This window comes from Pygocentrus nattereri, chromosome 21, assembly GCF_015220715.1.
Source record: "Pygocentrus nattereri isolate fPygNat1 chromosome 21, fPygNat1.pri, whole genome shotgun sequence".
In the NCBI taxonomy this organism is placed as follows: Eukaryota; Metazoa; Chordata; class Actinopteri; order Characiformes; family Serrasalmidae; genus Pygocentrus; species Pygocentrus nattereri.
In genome coordinates this window covers 14,229,168-14,247,276 of record NC_051231.1, presented here as the reverse complement: position 1 = coordinate 14,247,276, position 18,109 = coordinate 14,229,168, and the positions used below count along the sequence as shown (strand labels likewise).

The 18,109-nt window shown below is 38.5% G+C and overlaps 1 protein-coding gene across 1 annotated transcript in view; it reads left to right on the top strand.

Moving 5' to 3' along the window:
* Positions 1–18,109, top strand: part of rbms2a (RNA binding motif, single stranded interacting protein 2a) — a 69,999-nt gene that overhangs the window by 27,028 nt on the left and 24,862 nt on the right. The window contains exons 2-3 of the mRNA XM_017692708.2: positions 4,678–4,844; positions 18,033–18,091. Of these exons, the coding sequence (XP_017548197.1) occupies positions 4,678–4,844; positions 18,033–18,091 (226 nt within the window). The remainder of the gene's footprint in view (positions 1–4,677; positions 4,845–18,032; positions 18,092–18,109) is intronic.

The following is an 18,109-nucleotide window of genomic DNA, read 5'->3' as shown; positions in this document are numbered from 1 at the left end:
TTGACTCTTATGCCCTATGTGTCAAACACAGAGGCCCGGGGAGCAAATCAGGTCCATGGCATAATCCTATCTGGCCTGCGAAATTATTTTCATTGTCTATTGATATTAACCCATTTCACAATGCACTGCACTACAGTCCCTAGAATGCACTGCAGCATAATGTGCGTAATGTAGTGTAGCCTGTTGTTATGTGATCAATGCTAATTTAATCATGTATTTATTGTATCTTTGAATATTTCAAGTATTCATTATATAATATTTCAAGATTCACAACAACTGCTTTTATTTTGAAGTTGGCGTTTTGCTGTATTTTGGATAAACAATGTCCAGCTCAAGTTATGGCAAAATGTTATTTAATGATCAAATAACAACACAAACGTTCTCTGGATCACAGATTTGTAGAGATTTTTTAATATGGCCCTTAGTGGTTGACACCCCTGCTCTATGTTATAATAAGTAGAGGTCTGTCTTACCTTGACACGGCAAAGTTTTGGGTTCTGTTATATTTTTTATTTACAACATCAACTGAAATTAAAAATGTAAAAATGTAAGTAATTTTATTCATTTTTGATGAGTTTCTGCAGGCATGTTAAGCACATATCCCAGGTGCCAAAATGCCAGCTTGCACAGACCACTGTAGTAAAAATCTGCAACATACATTTAGCATATTTTCAACAAACCTTTGTGATTGAAAGAGAAGTTTTATATGAGGCAGTTGAGGTTTTTGTGCTGTTTATATATCATTTAGGATGTTTAATATAATGCTGTTTATATATCATTTAAGATGTTTAATATAATGCTGTTTATATATCATTTAGGATGTTTAATATAATGCTGTTTATATATCATTTAGGATGTTTCATATAATAATGTTTTGCACGTGCTATTTTGAAATCCTTTGTTTTTAATCAAAACAAACTTACTATGTATTTGAACCAAACTCATCTGTATAATGTAATTAGAGCTCTGTGGAGTCATTTTACTGTAAAGCGCGTTAGTTTTGCTTATGTTTAAGATTATGAACGAGGCTATAGAGGAGATTAAATGCACATAAACACATTTCATATTTATTTCAATATTAAAATGATGTTTTCTCACCTTTTAAAAAGATTAGTGACGTATTGTTATAGTTATCAGTGCATCATTAGAAATAAATGCTGGGAGATATATACGCTATATGACCAAAAATAAGTGGACACCTCTCACATTTGTTGAGTTTAGGTTTTTCAGGCAAAGCTGTGCTTAGCAGGGGTATAAAATCAATCTTGCAGTCTCAATAGACAAACACTGGCAGTAGAATGCAGTAGAATGGGTCTCTATCCAAAACCAAATTCATTGTATGTGTAAGCATACCTGGCCAATAAAGCTTGATTCTGATTCTAATTTAAAAATGTTCTCAATATCTCGCTCTCTCTGATTGCAGATGTGGTTTTGCTCTGTTTAAATGTCATTCCTGTCCGCCTTCACCTCCTCCATCTTCTGGTTACACTCACCAAATGTAAAATAAGCACCGTCTCACCCAAAGTCACCACATCAAACATGCTGATGAGTGTAGACTTTATTGCAATTCTAATAACATTCTTAGTGTTTCTTCAACAAGCTAACTTGTATTGGTACATGAACCATGCGTAGAATCCCACAAGCCATCTGTTTTTGGTATTGGCATTAGACAAAACAAGGTGTGAAATATCAGTTATTGTTATAGTTATCAGTGCATCATTAAAAATGAATGCTTGAAGATATACACTATATGGCCAAAAATAAGTGGACACCTCTCGCGTTTATCGAGTTTAGGTGGTAAGCCAAACCTGTGGCTAGCAGGGGTATAAAATCAATTTTGCAGTCTTGATAGACAAGCACTGGCAGTAGAATGGGTTGTACTGAAGAGCTCAGTGATTTTAAGGGTGGCACTGTCATAGGATGCCTTTGCCACAAGTCAGTTTGTGAAATTTCTGATCTGTTAGATCTGCCCCAGACAACTGTAAGTACTGTTATTGTTAAATGGAAGCATCTAGGAGCAGCAGTTCAGCCAAAAGGCGGCAGACCACACAAATTCACAGGGTGGGACCAGTGAGTGCTGAATTGTGTAGCAAATACCCGTCAATCCTCTGTTGCGTCACTCAATGCAGAGTTCCAAACTGCCTCTGAAAACACCATCAGCACAAGAATTGTGCTGAAGGAACTTTATGAAAAGGGCTTACATGGCTGAGCAATGCACACAGTCCTAAGTGCACTATGTGCCGTGCCTGAAATGGTGTAAAGAAACTCATAAATGTGTGATGGTCAGTTGTCCACATTCTTTTGTCCACATAGTGTAACATCTACACTGGTATGCCATGGTAGTGAAACATTGTAATATTGCTTTATGGTGTTAGTCATGTTTTTTTTTTAAAGCATTTGAAAAACAGTTAACATAAGAATATTAGTGTTCCTGTTGTCAAGCAGTTCATATTTCATTTTTTTTTATTCTGTTCTGTTTAACTTAAATATGTTTTCTGTCTGGTTAACGTGTACAATGCTGTGTACGATTCACTTTGGTGTAATTAGGAGAGAGGAAAACAGGAAAAAGTTTTAGCATATAGTAGCAGCACAGCATATTAATGCTAACTTATTCACCATCTTAATGCTAACTTTTTCACCATGTTAATGCCAACTTATCCACTTTATTAATACAAATTCTTTCACTGTATTAATGCCAGTAAACGTATTCACTTAGTAAGGCCTGCCCTTGTGTTAGCATTACCTCTGTAGGCCCAGCCTTCATTACTCAAGCACAGTCACTAAGGGATTTTCCTTGGCTAATTTTGAATAATAAGATTTTAGACCAATGAGATGAGTTTACCTTGTTTGTGAAGTATGAAAAGCCCAAATTACCCTTTGTTTATACTAAGATTGTAAAATTGCAATTCAAATCCTTTGTTAAACTAAACCAACAGTTTAGTTATAGATAATTTTTGTCATTAGTCAAAGTTTTGTACTGTTGTTGACCAGCGGAAAAGTACTTTAAATACCTTTTCAGGCGTAATGCATGATATTAAGGTATGAGTATCAGTGTGATTTGTATCCTGATCAAAGCAGTGCTGCATGGGGAATGTTCGTGGTGGTGGTGGTGGGGGGGGGGGGGGGGGTGAAGCTTTCAAAGAGTGCTTTGTTGTTTATGGCTGCGTATCCCTTCATTTGCTCTTGTGCGATGATTCACGCTGCCACAAATGATCTTTGGACACAAAGTTTCTTTACATTTTCACTGAGGTTTCTCCATTATGTGTGTCTGAAGGTTGCACAATGTTATTATTAGAAAGCAGAGACAATGGACTGAACCAATGAAGAGAGGAAACGGGTGAGGAGGGGGTGAGGCTGAAGGCTTTGGGAGGTATTATTGCTTGTGAGGCTGTGGGTTTATGCCGTGTGGGTGTTTTGGCTCCTTTCTTGCATTAAGCAGTGTACGTTGGGTTGAGGACACTGAGGCCAAGGACAGAGTTAAAACTGCATGCCAGTGTTCACTGCTTACAGTTCAGAGTGAATACAGCCCACTCATTTAGCTCAACTATATGGAAAAATATACATCACACATCAGTCACATTTATGACAGCAGCCGCGTGAGCACAGTGAGCGCTGGGCGTGCACAAAACTGTTCATAAATTTTATATAATATAACAAAATGTGGTAGTAACTATTCTAAACTGTGGAATAAATACAAAAAAACAAACTATCCTTAACCATTTCCAGAGCTTTCCTCAAGGAGGTCCAGTATTTACAGCTACAAACTCAAACTATCTATTCAGTACTTCATTAAATCAAATCATTAAATGCTGCTGATCTATGTGATGGCTGGAATGCTGACCCAAACCATAACCTGCATTTCATTACCTTTAAGAAATTGTTGGTATTTTTACTGTGTTTATGCTCATTTGTACTTATTCTAATGTTGTATAGCATTTTTACTACGCATATAAATAGTTTTAAACACGTTTAATGGCTGCATGATACTGTAGATACTACTAAATAAAGCTTGGCTCCTCAGACTGAGCACCAGCTGTAGGTGCCACTGGGATTAAAGCCATAAAATTACTTTTATGCAAAATATTTTACCTTAAAATATTTAACCGAATCTAATATTATTTCGATGCTCTCCAATAATAACATGATTTTTCGATGCAGTTGTGGCACTTGCTGTGACATGTAATGAATGTGACAAACATACAAACTATGTTTATGATCAATGATACTTCTGAAAGGAATATACTTAACACTTCCATTTTTGTTACTCTGGTTAAACCAATCAATAACGAGTGCTTACTGATGTGAACGACGTAGTGAATGTGTGTGCAGTGCGTCCAAAAATAAAGGTAGATTGGAACTTCTTTTACACAGTGATAGGAAACACAGAAGCTTGGATGATTGATAAATCATTGCTTTTATTGATTTAGTGAAGCTCAAGGTTTTGGAAGGATAGTTGATAATCGATCATGATAATTCCATAAATGATATTGATGGATATTGATGATAAATGCACAAACATTTTCATTTGTACGTCTGTATCATACGATTGATTACTTTGGATGATAATTAAGATGCTGAAAGTTTTCTACAAGAATATGTTATGCATAAATGTTTAAGTGAAGGAATTCAACAGTAGCCCATTAGCAATTATGTTTTCTGTTTATGTTCTCTTTGCAGCAGGCCTATGTATCCACCAGCCACCAGATGGCACCCCCCAGTCCCAACACCAACAGTAGCAGCGCTAGCAGTGCAGGGGGAGGGGAACAGCTGAGCAAAACTAATCTCTACATTCGGGGCCTCCACCCAGGGACCACCGACCAGGACCTGGTCAAGCTCTGTCAGCCGTAAGTCAATGTGCTGCTTATTCTGTACACTTAAATGTTAAGCTGGCCGCATTGTGTCATAGCTTCCACTCAGCGGAGGGAAAAATCGAGGTGTGTAGGCGTACAGAAAAAACATGAAGATGAATTTCTGTGAATTTCAGCTCTGTTGGGTTTTTGAATTAAAACTGAATTGAATCAGCCAAAATGTAGCTGATCTCAAAGGTACCATGACGAATATGATTCACACATTTGCAGACATCTTCAAATTTGGGCAAATTCCATGTTGTTGTTGATTTTCTAAGTGTAACTAAGTGAACAGATCCTCTACAGAGAAGACACTCCTGCACAATTTAATACATAATTACATTTTGTTTTGCTGAGTTTCACTTATTCCAAATGTGATAACTGCAGAAAATTTAGTCTGTGAATATGATACTTCTCTATTTGAGATTGTTGTAAACGTAATTTAAGATTACCTTATTTCTAGACAGTATTTCCCTGCTTTAAGTGATTTTATTAAGTTAATTTATCTCACTATATTGGCAGATAATTTTGATTGTTTTAAGAAATGTGCTTGAAACCTGAAAAATTATCTATCAGTGTAGTGAGATCATTTTACTTAATAGAATTACGTAAAACAAGTAAAAAGCGTCTAGAATTAAGCTAGATTATCTCATAATAACTGCACAACCATATTAAATATCTAACCACATTAGGTGCCCAAACATTTGCAGACTGTATTTCCAGTTTCACTGATCGTATTAATACTTGCAGGATTGTGCTTCTCGTCACCATACAATATTGCGCTATTCATTATTTGCATTGCTTTCATGAAAAAATTTTGTATCTTTAATTTTATGACAAAAGTGCAAAAGAAACTTTTGTATTACGCTGTGCTTAGAAAAAGGACTGCAGCTGCTTTCTTATGGCCAGATATTTGACACTTAAATGTTGCTTTATCACTTAAACATTGCATAATTACCCCAAAATGATTTGTTATGGTCAGCGTGTAGAGTAAAAGTGGAGCTATATTTCATAAGTGCAGGTTATTTTGCCTACATGTTGTGTTGTTGTACAGTGTGTATTACAGATACAGGGATATGCAGTGATATGAAGCTGAAGTCAGATATTCAGCCAGCTTCTTGTTCAGATTTCTTTCCGTTAAACCCTAAATGGAGCAGCAGTTACATTCTGGTGCTTTAGCTGTCAGAATCACTGGACTATTTAAGGTGGAACAGGAAATTTAGCTAGCTAGCTGAGTCTTTAGCATGCTACTAGCAATTTTGTATGCTTGTTATGAAGTAAAGGACCATAATACATTAAAACAACATAAAGCTAAGATAATACAATGGTAATAGTAATATTTTAAACAGAGAAAATTCTCACATTTGTCGGTTTCTCTAGCCGTTTGTGAAGCCATCTTGCTGGTTTTTCTTTTTTTTCCTCATAACACTGTTTGGAGTCTGTCTCTGAAAAACCTCTGTTTGGGGGACCATGTAGCCCTAGCACTTTGCCCCACCCCTCTATCTAAATGAGAATCGTGACTCCCTAACCCATAGGGAAACGGAGGGCTAAGGACTAAGTGGTGGGTATAAGGGGTGAAATGGGATTGGGCCATAAAAATCTGTGCGCTTTGTATTCATGCATTAAATATATCTCTTCTGTCGAAACAAAACCTCTTATCTGCAAAATGGTAACTTTACATGAGAAGGAAAAAACATACTTTACTCTCAATGTAAGAAAGCAGAAATTTTTCCAAGTCATTTTGGGACATTTCTTTTGGTCCATTCATCAAGACATTTCAGGACGATGTAAAGGGCAAGTTATTTTCAAATTATGTTAAAAACTGAAAAACAACTAAAATGGTGATATGAGGTTTTGTTCTGAGAGCAGCTTTATATACGTGGTTGGCCATTCAGACAAAATTTTACCTCCCTAATCAAAATTATGTTCTCAGATACACACGCTATAAATGGAGAAGACCAGAATATCCATTTTTTTCTAGCTTGAGGCTTAAACGCTATCAGTTAGTTGAGAGGATTTTGTTGATTTTGATTGGTGTAACTCAGCTATATCTAATTTTAATTTAAATTGCAGCTCTTGCGATTAAAAAATAGCAAGAATTGCAAAAAATGGATTAATCTTTAGACCCTAAAAATTGCTACATGATATTGTGGTCATATGGTACAGCTTTGGCTCGTAATCAGCACAAACACGAGTAAAATTAAACATGCAGAAACAGAAGAACAGACAAAAGACAGAAACAAAGCTGAGAAGAAACATAGCAAGACTGGAGAGGAAGCGTGAGGGCGAGTGACGTGAGAAGCACAAGAGAGATCGATAGCGAAACAGAGGCAGATACAGGGCCAGGAAAGGGAAGGCCTGCTCCGTCCTGAGGTAACCTTCACTGCACTGAGAGACGCACTGAAACGACTCGGAACGTTCTCTGTCGTGTCTGGAAATTCGCAGTGTTGTTTGGATCATGAGATGTTTCGACTAAACAGTGTAACTGAGATCATTTGCATTAGAGTATCAGAACAGCTGTGTTTAATGAGACATAATGAGTCAGTGTTGTATTACATGTTATACAGCACTCCTAAAACCAGAGGTTCCTCGGTGGTTCATGGCCTGGATGTGCAGTTTTTGGAAAATCCTTCAGATTGGCGTAGAGCCTCTACATGATGACTTGTAAGAAGGTTCTTTACACTCGCACAGCTCATTTACAAAAGCAGTTCTTTAGAAAAATGACTACTGAAAGGTTCTTTTGGGGAACCAAAAGTGGAAACTGTCTCCAAAAAAGCCTTTTTAGTATGTAGCACTACGCTCTTAAGCATAAACATGCCAAAAAGGGCTGAAGCACATTCACCTTACTTGACATGACCTTTACATAGTGTAATGGTGCCATCCGTACTATGGTAGCTTTATGTATAAGTTTATAAAGGCAAAATACTCTTATTGCGATTATAAAGAAAATACAGGGAGATTCACTCAAAAGAGGCCTCAAATATTCTGTTGTAACTCCCATAAGGATGAAGTAGTCTCAACCAAAAAAATAAGCTACATAACTTGACACGCTATTCAATACTCTATACCACTGTACATGAGACGTCAACTGACAGAGTGAAGGGGTGAGGGGTTATGCACCTGGGAATCTCATTTTTGTATTGCAGCATTTTGCAGTGTCATTATTGCAAAGGCCAATATCGTGATGCCAATTAAAAGGCCCATATCCTACATTTTTCCTGTATTTGACTTTATACTAACATTTGTGTGGTTTGTACCAACAATATTTAACAATTTTTTGATGATTTTATGACCTTAAAAAAATAGAATTAAAGTTTTTCTTTCTTTGCCTTTAAAACGTGTGTAAATGAGCTTTGTTCTGACTGGCAGCGTTGTTCAAAAAGCAGTCCGGTGCTGAACCTCTCCTTCGAACATGAATGGGTCATTCAGCATGAATGGGTGGGGCTAATCTGTGTGGGCTAAATAGGTGGATACATGTACCTGCTTTTTTATGACATCACAAAAACAGCAAGGCTGTTTATGCAGCTGCTGTCGTATGAACTGACGTTTTGAAACTTTGACAATGTTTGCATACAAAGTCAAACCCTTCAAAAGGGTTTGACTTTACCAGGATATGGACCCTTTAACTGTACCCACTACTTGGCATATACTGCCATAGTAAGTAAGTGGCCCATGCTTTTACAAATAGACATGAAGTTTTAGTGGATTTAGAGAAATAGAGAAGTGTTTCATTCTCCAGCTCAGCTCGAGAGTTAAGCTCTTTTTAATCTGGGCTGGAAATTGTGACAAGTTTTTTATAATTATTATTATTTTTTTAAGGTTTCTAAGTGACATTTATGGCGGCGATTCTGCTTTTCCACAAACACCCAGCAGACGTATTTAACATATGGAAAATTCAGCACGATGTCTATTCTTGGCAGCAAGTGTGGCGTATAATCCTTCATACACAAGTCTGGAATGTCAACTGTGAAATATATCGCTCTACAAATAACATACAAACACACAGCGCGCCAGCCTTTCAGCAGAGGCATGTGCCGTTTCTGAAGAACAGAGTTGTGCATCTGTGTTTATTTCTTTTTATCAGAACCGTAGATGATGCATCTGATCTAACACATTGTTTTAGTGATATTCTAAAGGAATTCTGTTGCTCAAGGTTCCTGTTTATTGCTCTTTACTTGCTACCTGCCCCGATTTTCTGTTTACACCACATCCTCTTTCTTTTTCATGTGAATTTTTGTTCAGTTGTGAAGTGTTTTCCCATTTCTCCTACCCCACCCATCTTTTCCCCTTTGGGTGGAGGAGTGGGAAGGGTGAGGAGATGGTAATTTCACCCTGATGTAACCCACGTGAAAAGCTCTCTGTTTCGCAGACTCGCTTGGTCTTCGTCTGTCAGGCTAAGGGGGAGTTCCTTTCCTCTACGTTCAGAGCACACACTGCTTTCACTCGCTGCTTTTAGCTTCTGGACAGCAGACCTACATTCTATAGTACACACTTGATGATGATTACGCAAGGATTCTTTAGTAAAGAAATAGTTTCTATATAGAACCATGAACACTCAAAGAACCCTTTGCATGATTTAGGGGCTCTTTGCATCATGAAAGGGTTCTTAATGCTGTAGAAGGTTCTGTATAAAAGCCTTTTGAAAATGCTTCTATATAGGACCAAAACACTTGACATCGTAACAATAGCAGAACCTCATATAATACATAGAACCACTTACAGCACATTCTCCATCAAAGAAGAAGAATGATTCCTGAAGGACCATGTTACCATGCAAAGAACCATTAAAGCAAGCAAATGTTCCATAGTTCTATATAGAACAGTTCTGTGTACTGCATTTTGATGAAAATTGAAAATGAGTTTGCAGCTTATTTTCCAGTGTGTTGGATTTTGTCAGCCACCATAATATAGGTCTTTACATCCATTTATGGTGGAGGGATACATGTAAGGCATTATGAGAAAATAATCCCCAAATAAAATGTGTTATTTCAGATTGTATATTTTCCCGTCATCAATATTTCATGTAAATCTCAGAAGACCTGTAGGTTCACTGGTGGTAAATAGTAAATATAATCTCAAAATAATTTTTTGAAGGCACAATATTTATTTTTTTTAACACCTGATAAGTTGGGACAGAGAAAAAGGACCAGTAGTGTCACATTCATAAAATACTATTGAAAGTTATGAATATATTCATTTCTATTGAGTGTTTAACATCCTGCACTGCATTAATCTGATTAAACAGGACTAATGATGCAATATAATTAGAAAAGCAGAGTGTAATTCATTGCAATAATGAGAAATATTGTCATATCGCCCCGCCCTAGTTTTACGTAGTTACGTAATGCCTACTGTCACAATAAATATTTATCTACTAAAAAAAATGTGTGTGTGTGTATATATGTATATGTATGTATGTATATATATATATATATATATATATATATATATATATATATATATATGTAAAATATGTATTTGGTAATGCTGACTTTTTCTCATCAGGTGTTGGATATAAGCAGCTGTTAGTATTTCACTTTATTTTATGTTGAACAATAGTGAATGATGCTTTTGTAATATGATGTTTATGAGGTTAGTTAGATTTCTGTGTTTGCGTCACATCCTGTCAGAATCACACCGTCATGGTATCTACCAGCTTTAATCAAGCATCACATTTTATCTCAAAATCATATAGCCCTTTCACTGACTGTATGGCATAGACATCACAGTCTGGTCCCCTTTTGAAGCAAGAGCTCTTGGAATGTACCATTCCAGAGTACGAGGGGTGAAGGAAGAAGAGACGGGGTGAAGCAGAGGTGAGGAAGTCAGGAGGGGGAGCTTTGTTAACTGGAAAGCGAACACCAGGGCATGAAAAGGAGAGGACACCCAAGGTCACTGTGTGCGTCAAAGTTGAACAGTAGCTTCTGAGCATGACCTCCAGTCACACTAACACACACGTTCAGGAGTCTATCTGGTGGTCTGTTGACCCCGCTGATCACCAGGGATCCATTTAGATGACCAGAAACACAGAAGGGCAGATAGTTTAGTAAGGAAAATAAAAAGTGTATGAGGTTTTGTCATGGCAGCAGTTATTTTGTATATCGCTGCTGTCAGAACAAAACCTCATATCTCCATTTTTGTCGATTTTCAGTTTTTGACATAATTTGAAAATGCATTTTGGCCTTCATATTTGTAGCACAGCATGTGCTACCCCGGGCTGAAGGAGGACGCTGGAAACAGGATTTAGCGCTGCAGCAGCCATATGTTTACTTTCCAAAATAAACAAACAAAACCAACCAGCGCTCAGCTGGCCACTTTTCGGTGGCCGACACTAACTAGACCTTTCAGTTTCTACCTCTAGCTTTTCAGCTCTTCAGTCTGCTGCTGCTGCTCGTCCCTCTCTCACTCTGTTCCCTCTCAGCTCTTTTTAAAGGCGCTCACGCTGCCCACCAGATGAGAATCAGCTGGCTCTCATTAAGGGCAACGTGAGCACCAGAGCCGAGAGGGAACAAGAGCTTGCCACTCCGCCTCCTCATTATCGCCCCCAGCTGGCAGCTTGGCCGCCTGGGTCGAATGTAGCGGCATCGCTGCATAACAGGGGGCAGGGCCTGGGTGGCGGAGCTCGGGACTCGCTCCTTCCTCTGGTGCCTCTAGTGGTAGGCACCAGCGTCGTCCTCCTCCCGCCATCACTCCCGCATATCGGGAGAGCTCGGGCTTGGTGCTCCGCCCCCTCCATACTCGCGGCTCTCTCCCCGGAGTCCTCGCCGAGGTTCATTGCCGCTGAGTGTTCGGGCCCCGCTTTCCCCGCTCTCTCGGCCATCATCATCGGGGCCCAGGGGGCGGGCGCATGACACAATATTGTGTATAAATTTCATGAAGGGCAGACCAAAATAAATAACCAAAATGACTGAGAAAAATCTCTGGTTCCACTGACTTACATTGAAAGTAATGTATGCTTTTTCCTTCTCCTGTGAAGTTACAAGGTTTTGTTCAGTCAGCAGCGAAACACTTGGTCTATGTATCTACACTCTTTGTCCATTACATCAGCTACACTGACCATATAGGAGCACTTTGTAGTCCTACAGTTACAAACTTTAGTCCATCTATTTGTCATCACACCACAGAACAGATATTATTTGGGTGGTGGATCATTCTCAGCACTGCAGTGATACTGACATGGTTATGGTATGTTAAGTGTGTTGTGCTGGTATGAGTGGATCAGACACAGCAGTGCCACTGGAGTTTTTAAACACTGTGTCCACTCACTGTCCACTCCATTAGACACTCCTACCTTGTCGGTCCACCTTGCAGATGTAAAGTCAGAGATGATAGCTCATCTGCTGCTGCACAGTTTATGTTGGTCGTCCTCTAGTCCTTCATCAGTTGTCCCAGGACGCTGTTGGCTGGATGTTTTTGGTTCTCGGTCTAGCAGTGACACTGAGTTGTTTAGAAACTCCAGCAGCACTGCTGTGTCTGATCCACTCTCACCAGCACAACACACCACCACCACATCAGTGTTACTGCAGTGCTCAGAATGATGCACATCAAGGTAGCTTTATTTAAAGCCGAATGGAAAAAGAACATGTACTAGCTGTCTAGCAAAAATGGCAAAAGAAAACACAGCAATAAAGCCAAGTTCTTACATTCCATCTGTTCTTCTCTCACTACAGAAGGTGGTTCTTCATGAGTTCCTTTTTGTAGAGAAAGTGGTTCAAGAAAATGGTTCTGTGTACCATAAACACTCAGAGAACCCTTTGCATAACTAAAGAGTTATTTGCGTCATGAAATGGTTTTTCAGATTTATGGAAAATGTGCTGTAGATGGTTTATATAGCAAATTTTTGAAAAGGGATGTATATAGCACTCAAAAGGGTTGTTCTATTGTAGTGATGTCAAGCTTGTAAGAATAGAAGAACCCTTTTTAGTGCAATAGAAGCATTTAGGCTTGAAAAGGGTTCTTTGAGTGTCTGTATATGTGTGTGTGTATATATATATGTATGTATGTATGTATGTATGTATGTAAATGAAGGGTGATCTCTGACTTTAGTGCACACTACTGTAGGAACACCTTTAATGCCAGTAAAGCTTTTCCTGCTATATTACGCCATCGGGTTCATTGTTGTGGCAGCCAAGTGGTCTGTTTGCACTTGTAAACCTGCTGTTAAAATGGTTGTTCTCTCTTAAGGTAGAAAGTTCTGCTCAACTGAATAGTCTGCAGGTAGCTGTGCCAGCAGCGCGCACTCCAGGGTGCCAAATGGCCTAAAGACAGACTCACCACATGTCAGCATGATAGGAAACGAACGGGAGACAGACTGGAATGTCTGTGCACTCTGCCAAAGCCAGGTCTGCAGGGAGAGGTGCGGAGTGCTGAGCCAGGATCTATCTCTTTGATCGTAAACCTGACTATGTGTTATTAGAGGAATATTCCTGTGGTTTTCAGCTGATCTCTGCTGCGTCTATAGCGCAGGGCTGGTTATCATGGACAGCAAGTTTCATGCATTTACTCGTATTTAGTAAAGATTGGAAAACCTTCTGTTTGAAACACACCTACAGTAGAAGCTGATGGGCCGCTGCTGAACTGTGTCAGTAACTGTTTATGCGGAATGTGTATTTTTCTAGAAAACTTTCATTACACACTCTGTGTGTTTAAAGATGGTGCTGGTTTTTAAGATGCTTTTTTTGTCATTTGTCACCAGTGTAGTAACAGGCTCCACCCACATAGCTATGAACATCAGCAAACACTAAAGCTTTACTTGGTGAAACTTTCATGCAGCTTAGTTGCTTGTTGTGAGTTGCATGCAGGATATTTCTGTGCAGCTTTACAGTAATGTGGAGTAATTCATAAGCAAAGTTGCACATAACACATTCAGTTAATCCACTAGATTAATTGTTGTATAATTTATCTATCTATCTGTCTGTCTGTCTGTCTGTCTGTCTGTCTGTCTGTCGGTCTGTCTGTCTGTCTGTCGGTCTGTCTGTCTATCTGTCTAGTTGTCTGTCTGTTTGTCTATCTGTTTATCTGTTTATTTATCTGTCTGTCTGTCTAATTATTTTTCTGTCTGTCTGTCCTGGCTGAAACCAAACACAATGAAGGCGTCGGCACTGTGGGGGCCTTTTCTTTCTGCTTCTGCTGCTTTGCTGTGTTCTGCGTATCGAGTCGTGTTTTCAGGAGCTATCACACCTGCAGTGGAGATGTTCTTAGACGTCTTGATGCTCCAACATGAACTGAGATCGTCCATACGGCTTATATTTTCACTGCTGATCAGACTGTGTGAGCGTGTCTGTGCTGGGTTTTAAATCACTGTTTGTCGTTTTCATTATCATTAAAAATAATTTGTTACATGTTAGATTCTGATGTTTTTTTACAGACCTGTTTAATCTTTCAGGGTTTTTTGGGGGATTTTGAGGTATAAACAGACTTCAGTGATTACTTCAACTGATCAGAGCTGCTGAAAAGTGCTTCCAAAAAGATGCCTCACCTGTCAGGGCTCAGGCAACCCACGGTGCTCTAAGACCCAGTGGAGAGCGGGCAGGCAGGCGGGGGAAGGATTGAGGGAGGAGAGAGGAGAGGAAGAGAGGGTGGAGGGATCCGGTTACACGGCCTGCTGTTACTGGAGCAGCAGTGTGCATCAACACCAAGCAGAGAGAGAGAGAGAGAGAGTTCACTCTAGTGCAGAACAAGGACACATGCAGGGAGTGACAGAGAGAGAGAGAGAGAGAGAGCGAGAGAATCGCTATACACTGTGGGAAAGTCTTAGGCAGCCATGAAAACTGTTTTAAAGCTGTTTATCTGGCCAGTAGCATAGAAAAATTTGAATAAACACAAATAAACATAAAAGCAGTCAAAAACTAACCAGAAATTTTTCATTTTCTGAATTTATAAGCCAAACCACTGGATGCATGCAAGTCATATGCAAAAGTTTAGGCACTCCTGATCAAATTCCAAAATTTTAAGTGAAAATAGTGAAAATAAGTGAACACCTCCATAGAGACACACCTCTGCACATTTAATGCAGTTACTGTTCACATACTAAATTTAACGTAAATATAAATAAAACAAGCTGGTCTAAGCAAAAGCATTTAGATTTTTTGTTTTATTATTTCCAATATACTAAATTCTGCAAATAAATAGAAATTGTGCTTTAAAATTTGCTAGAAAAAATGCCATATTTAAGTGTAAAATTTTAATGAAAGATAAAAGCAACATGAGTAAACACAAATGACTGATTTTTATTGTTCATTCCATTTATTGAAGATAAAGATTTATTCAAAACCCGTATCACCCATATGAACAAGTAACTGCCCCTAAACCTAATAACTGGTTCTGCCACACTTGGCAGCAACAACTGCAATAAAACTTTGACAATAACTCGTGAGTAGTTTTTACGTGTGAAGGAATTTTGACCCACTTTTCTTTGCAGATTTTATTTAATTTGGCTATATTGGAGGGTTTTCGAGCATGAACTGCCTGTTTGAAGTCTTGCCACAGCATTTCAATGATAAGTCATGACTTTGATTCATCCACTCCAAAATCTTAATTTTGTTTCTTTTGAGCCATTCAGAGCTGGACTTGCTTGTGTGCTTCAGATTATTGTCCTGCTGCACAGCTAAACTGTGCTTGAGCATTAGGTCAGAAATTGATAGGCTAACATTCTCCTTCAGGATTTCCTGACATAGAACAGAATGGTTCCATCAGTTATGACAAGTCGTTCAGGTGCTGCTGAAGTAGAGAAGCCAGACCATCGCACTACCACTACCCTGTTTGACTGTTGGTATGATGTTCTTATGAAATGCAGGGTAAGCTTTATGGCGAATGGGGACCCATGTCATCCAAAAAAGTTCCACCTTTGACTCATCAGTCCACAGAATATTATCCTAAAAATCCTGGGGGTCGTCTAGATGTTTTTTTGGCAAATGCGAGATAAGCTTTTGTGTTCTTTTTGGTTAGCAGTGGTTTGTGTCTTCTCCATTTGTGGTTAAAGGCTCTCGCTGGATTCCCAGAGCTTTAGCAATGGCTTTGCAACTCTTTCCAGACCGGCAGATATCAATGACTTTGTTTGGCAACTGTATTAGAATCCCTTTAGAACGTGGGATCATGTATAGCTTTTTTAGACCTTGTAGCTGCCAGACAGGTTCACTTAAAGTGATGTTTAGATTAAGCAGGTCTGGCAGTAATCATGCCTGGGTGTGGATGGTGAACGTGAACCTAATAGTCAGTTGAATTTGGTTAACAGGTTGGTTTAGTAGCAAAGCCAGTTACTCTTCACATAGAGCCAGGTAGGGCTGAACAGCATTTTTCATTCAATAAATGAAATCATCAATTATAAACAGAAGTTTCTGTTTACGTGGGTTTCTTTGACTAATATTAAAAGTGACAAATATGCAAAAATAGAAGAAACCGGTAAGGTGGCAAATACATCTTCACAGCACTATATATGTTGGTGACACACTGGCTCTCATGAAAAATGAAATTTGATGAGGCTGTAAGAAACCTGTAAGAAACTGCTGCTTCTACACATGTGCCCCCAGGAAATGGGACTGTTTATGTTGCTGTTTTGTACTGTTGATCTTTGGTTATGTAAGTATTTGTGTTTATTTGTTATGCTGTGCCGTCTTGGGGAGCTGGTTATTAAATGAATAGTTTAAAAATATGCCCAAAATATAATAATATTAGGGATGCAAAGAACACTTGAAGCATTCCAGTACAAGAACTATTTTTTAGGCCAAAGTTGCATAATAATATTTTTATATATTATTAATGTATATTTTAAACTCTTGAATGAAAAATCAGGTGCCTATTTACACAACATTAATCAAATATGCAGCCCCATGTAAAGTAATAGGCGTCTGGCTGTTCAGCACAGTGAGACCTGTATAATTATGCTACAGCATTCAAACACAGTATTGCATGCTCTTTACATTATTTCAGTATGATTTGAAATAGAAAATTGGCCCACTGCCAATTAACATTGTGTGTTATGCAAATGTTAGCAAAAAATGTTTTAAACTGAAACAGAGGGCACAGTGAGCTGGAATTTGGTGCAGTTGTTTTATTTTTAGTAGAGGAGCAGAAAGGACAGACAGACAGGTGGGGAAAGGAAAAGCTAGAACAAATTGTTTTTGTCCCTGGGGGGATGTCTCAACCTGTAGGAAAAACAACACTGCCGAGCCCAGTTACTGTACAAAGATCTCCCTCAGAGACACAAACATACAGGTGGAGAGAGGAGACAGCAATGGGGGGAGCGGATTTTCTTATTTCTTATCTCCTCAGAAACATCTCTTCAGAAAATGAATAACTTGTACTTAATGGCTGTTTAGATTGCAAATTAAAAAAAGAAGGATGGTCTGATTTTTGCATAGTACTATATAATTTGCATATAAATTACAATCTGATATTTTTTTTGGACTATAGATGCAAAATGATCTTTTTAAAGTATTTAATATACTATGATTTCATATTGTTCTAATACCAGTTTTAAACCAGAAGTGGTAAAACAGAATGTCTCTACAATAGTTTCGTTTTTAGCTGGTTGTGAGTGAAAATTGTGATGTATGAAGCAGAAACTACATTTCAGGTATAAATGCACCCAAGACAGCATGGATATACTACTAGAGTTCAGCTGTGCTCAAATTGTATTAATAACTACGTGTTGAGCAATAGTTTGATTTCGTTGTTTGAAATATCTGCCAGCTTAACACAGAAAGGTAATTGTTCTGAACAGTCTTCTTTTAAACATCAATTAAAAAAATAATACAGTTGCAATTTTCAAGGCAAAAATGAACTTTTAAATAAAAACAAAAGCAAGAAACAACACTGGTGATTGGTTGTTGTCTATGAGCTGATTTGCATGTATGTGCTACATAGTAGTCGCAGTTCAGTCTGCCTAACTGCAGACTCCTTTGATGCCCAAGTGTAAATGCATGTGGTTAAAATTGTATCTGGTTACAATCCACATTCAGGTCATATAAAAACACTAGGTCTAAACGGATTGTTTGCTTTCTGAAAAGTGTCCTCACTGCTGCAGGTCGTAGATAATGTTTGAATAAATAGAGCAAAAAAACAAGAAGCAAAAGATCCAGACCTGGGTCAGGTTTCATACCTGATCCGTTACATAAGCCTGGGTCAGATCAGCACGTATCTGGTGTTTATGCACACTATACATGACCTTTCTCTGCTGTTTTTAAGGTATGGCAAGATTGTGTCTACCAAGGCCATTCTGGACAAAACTACCAACAAGTGCAAAGGTAAGAGTTTAAAATCTT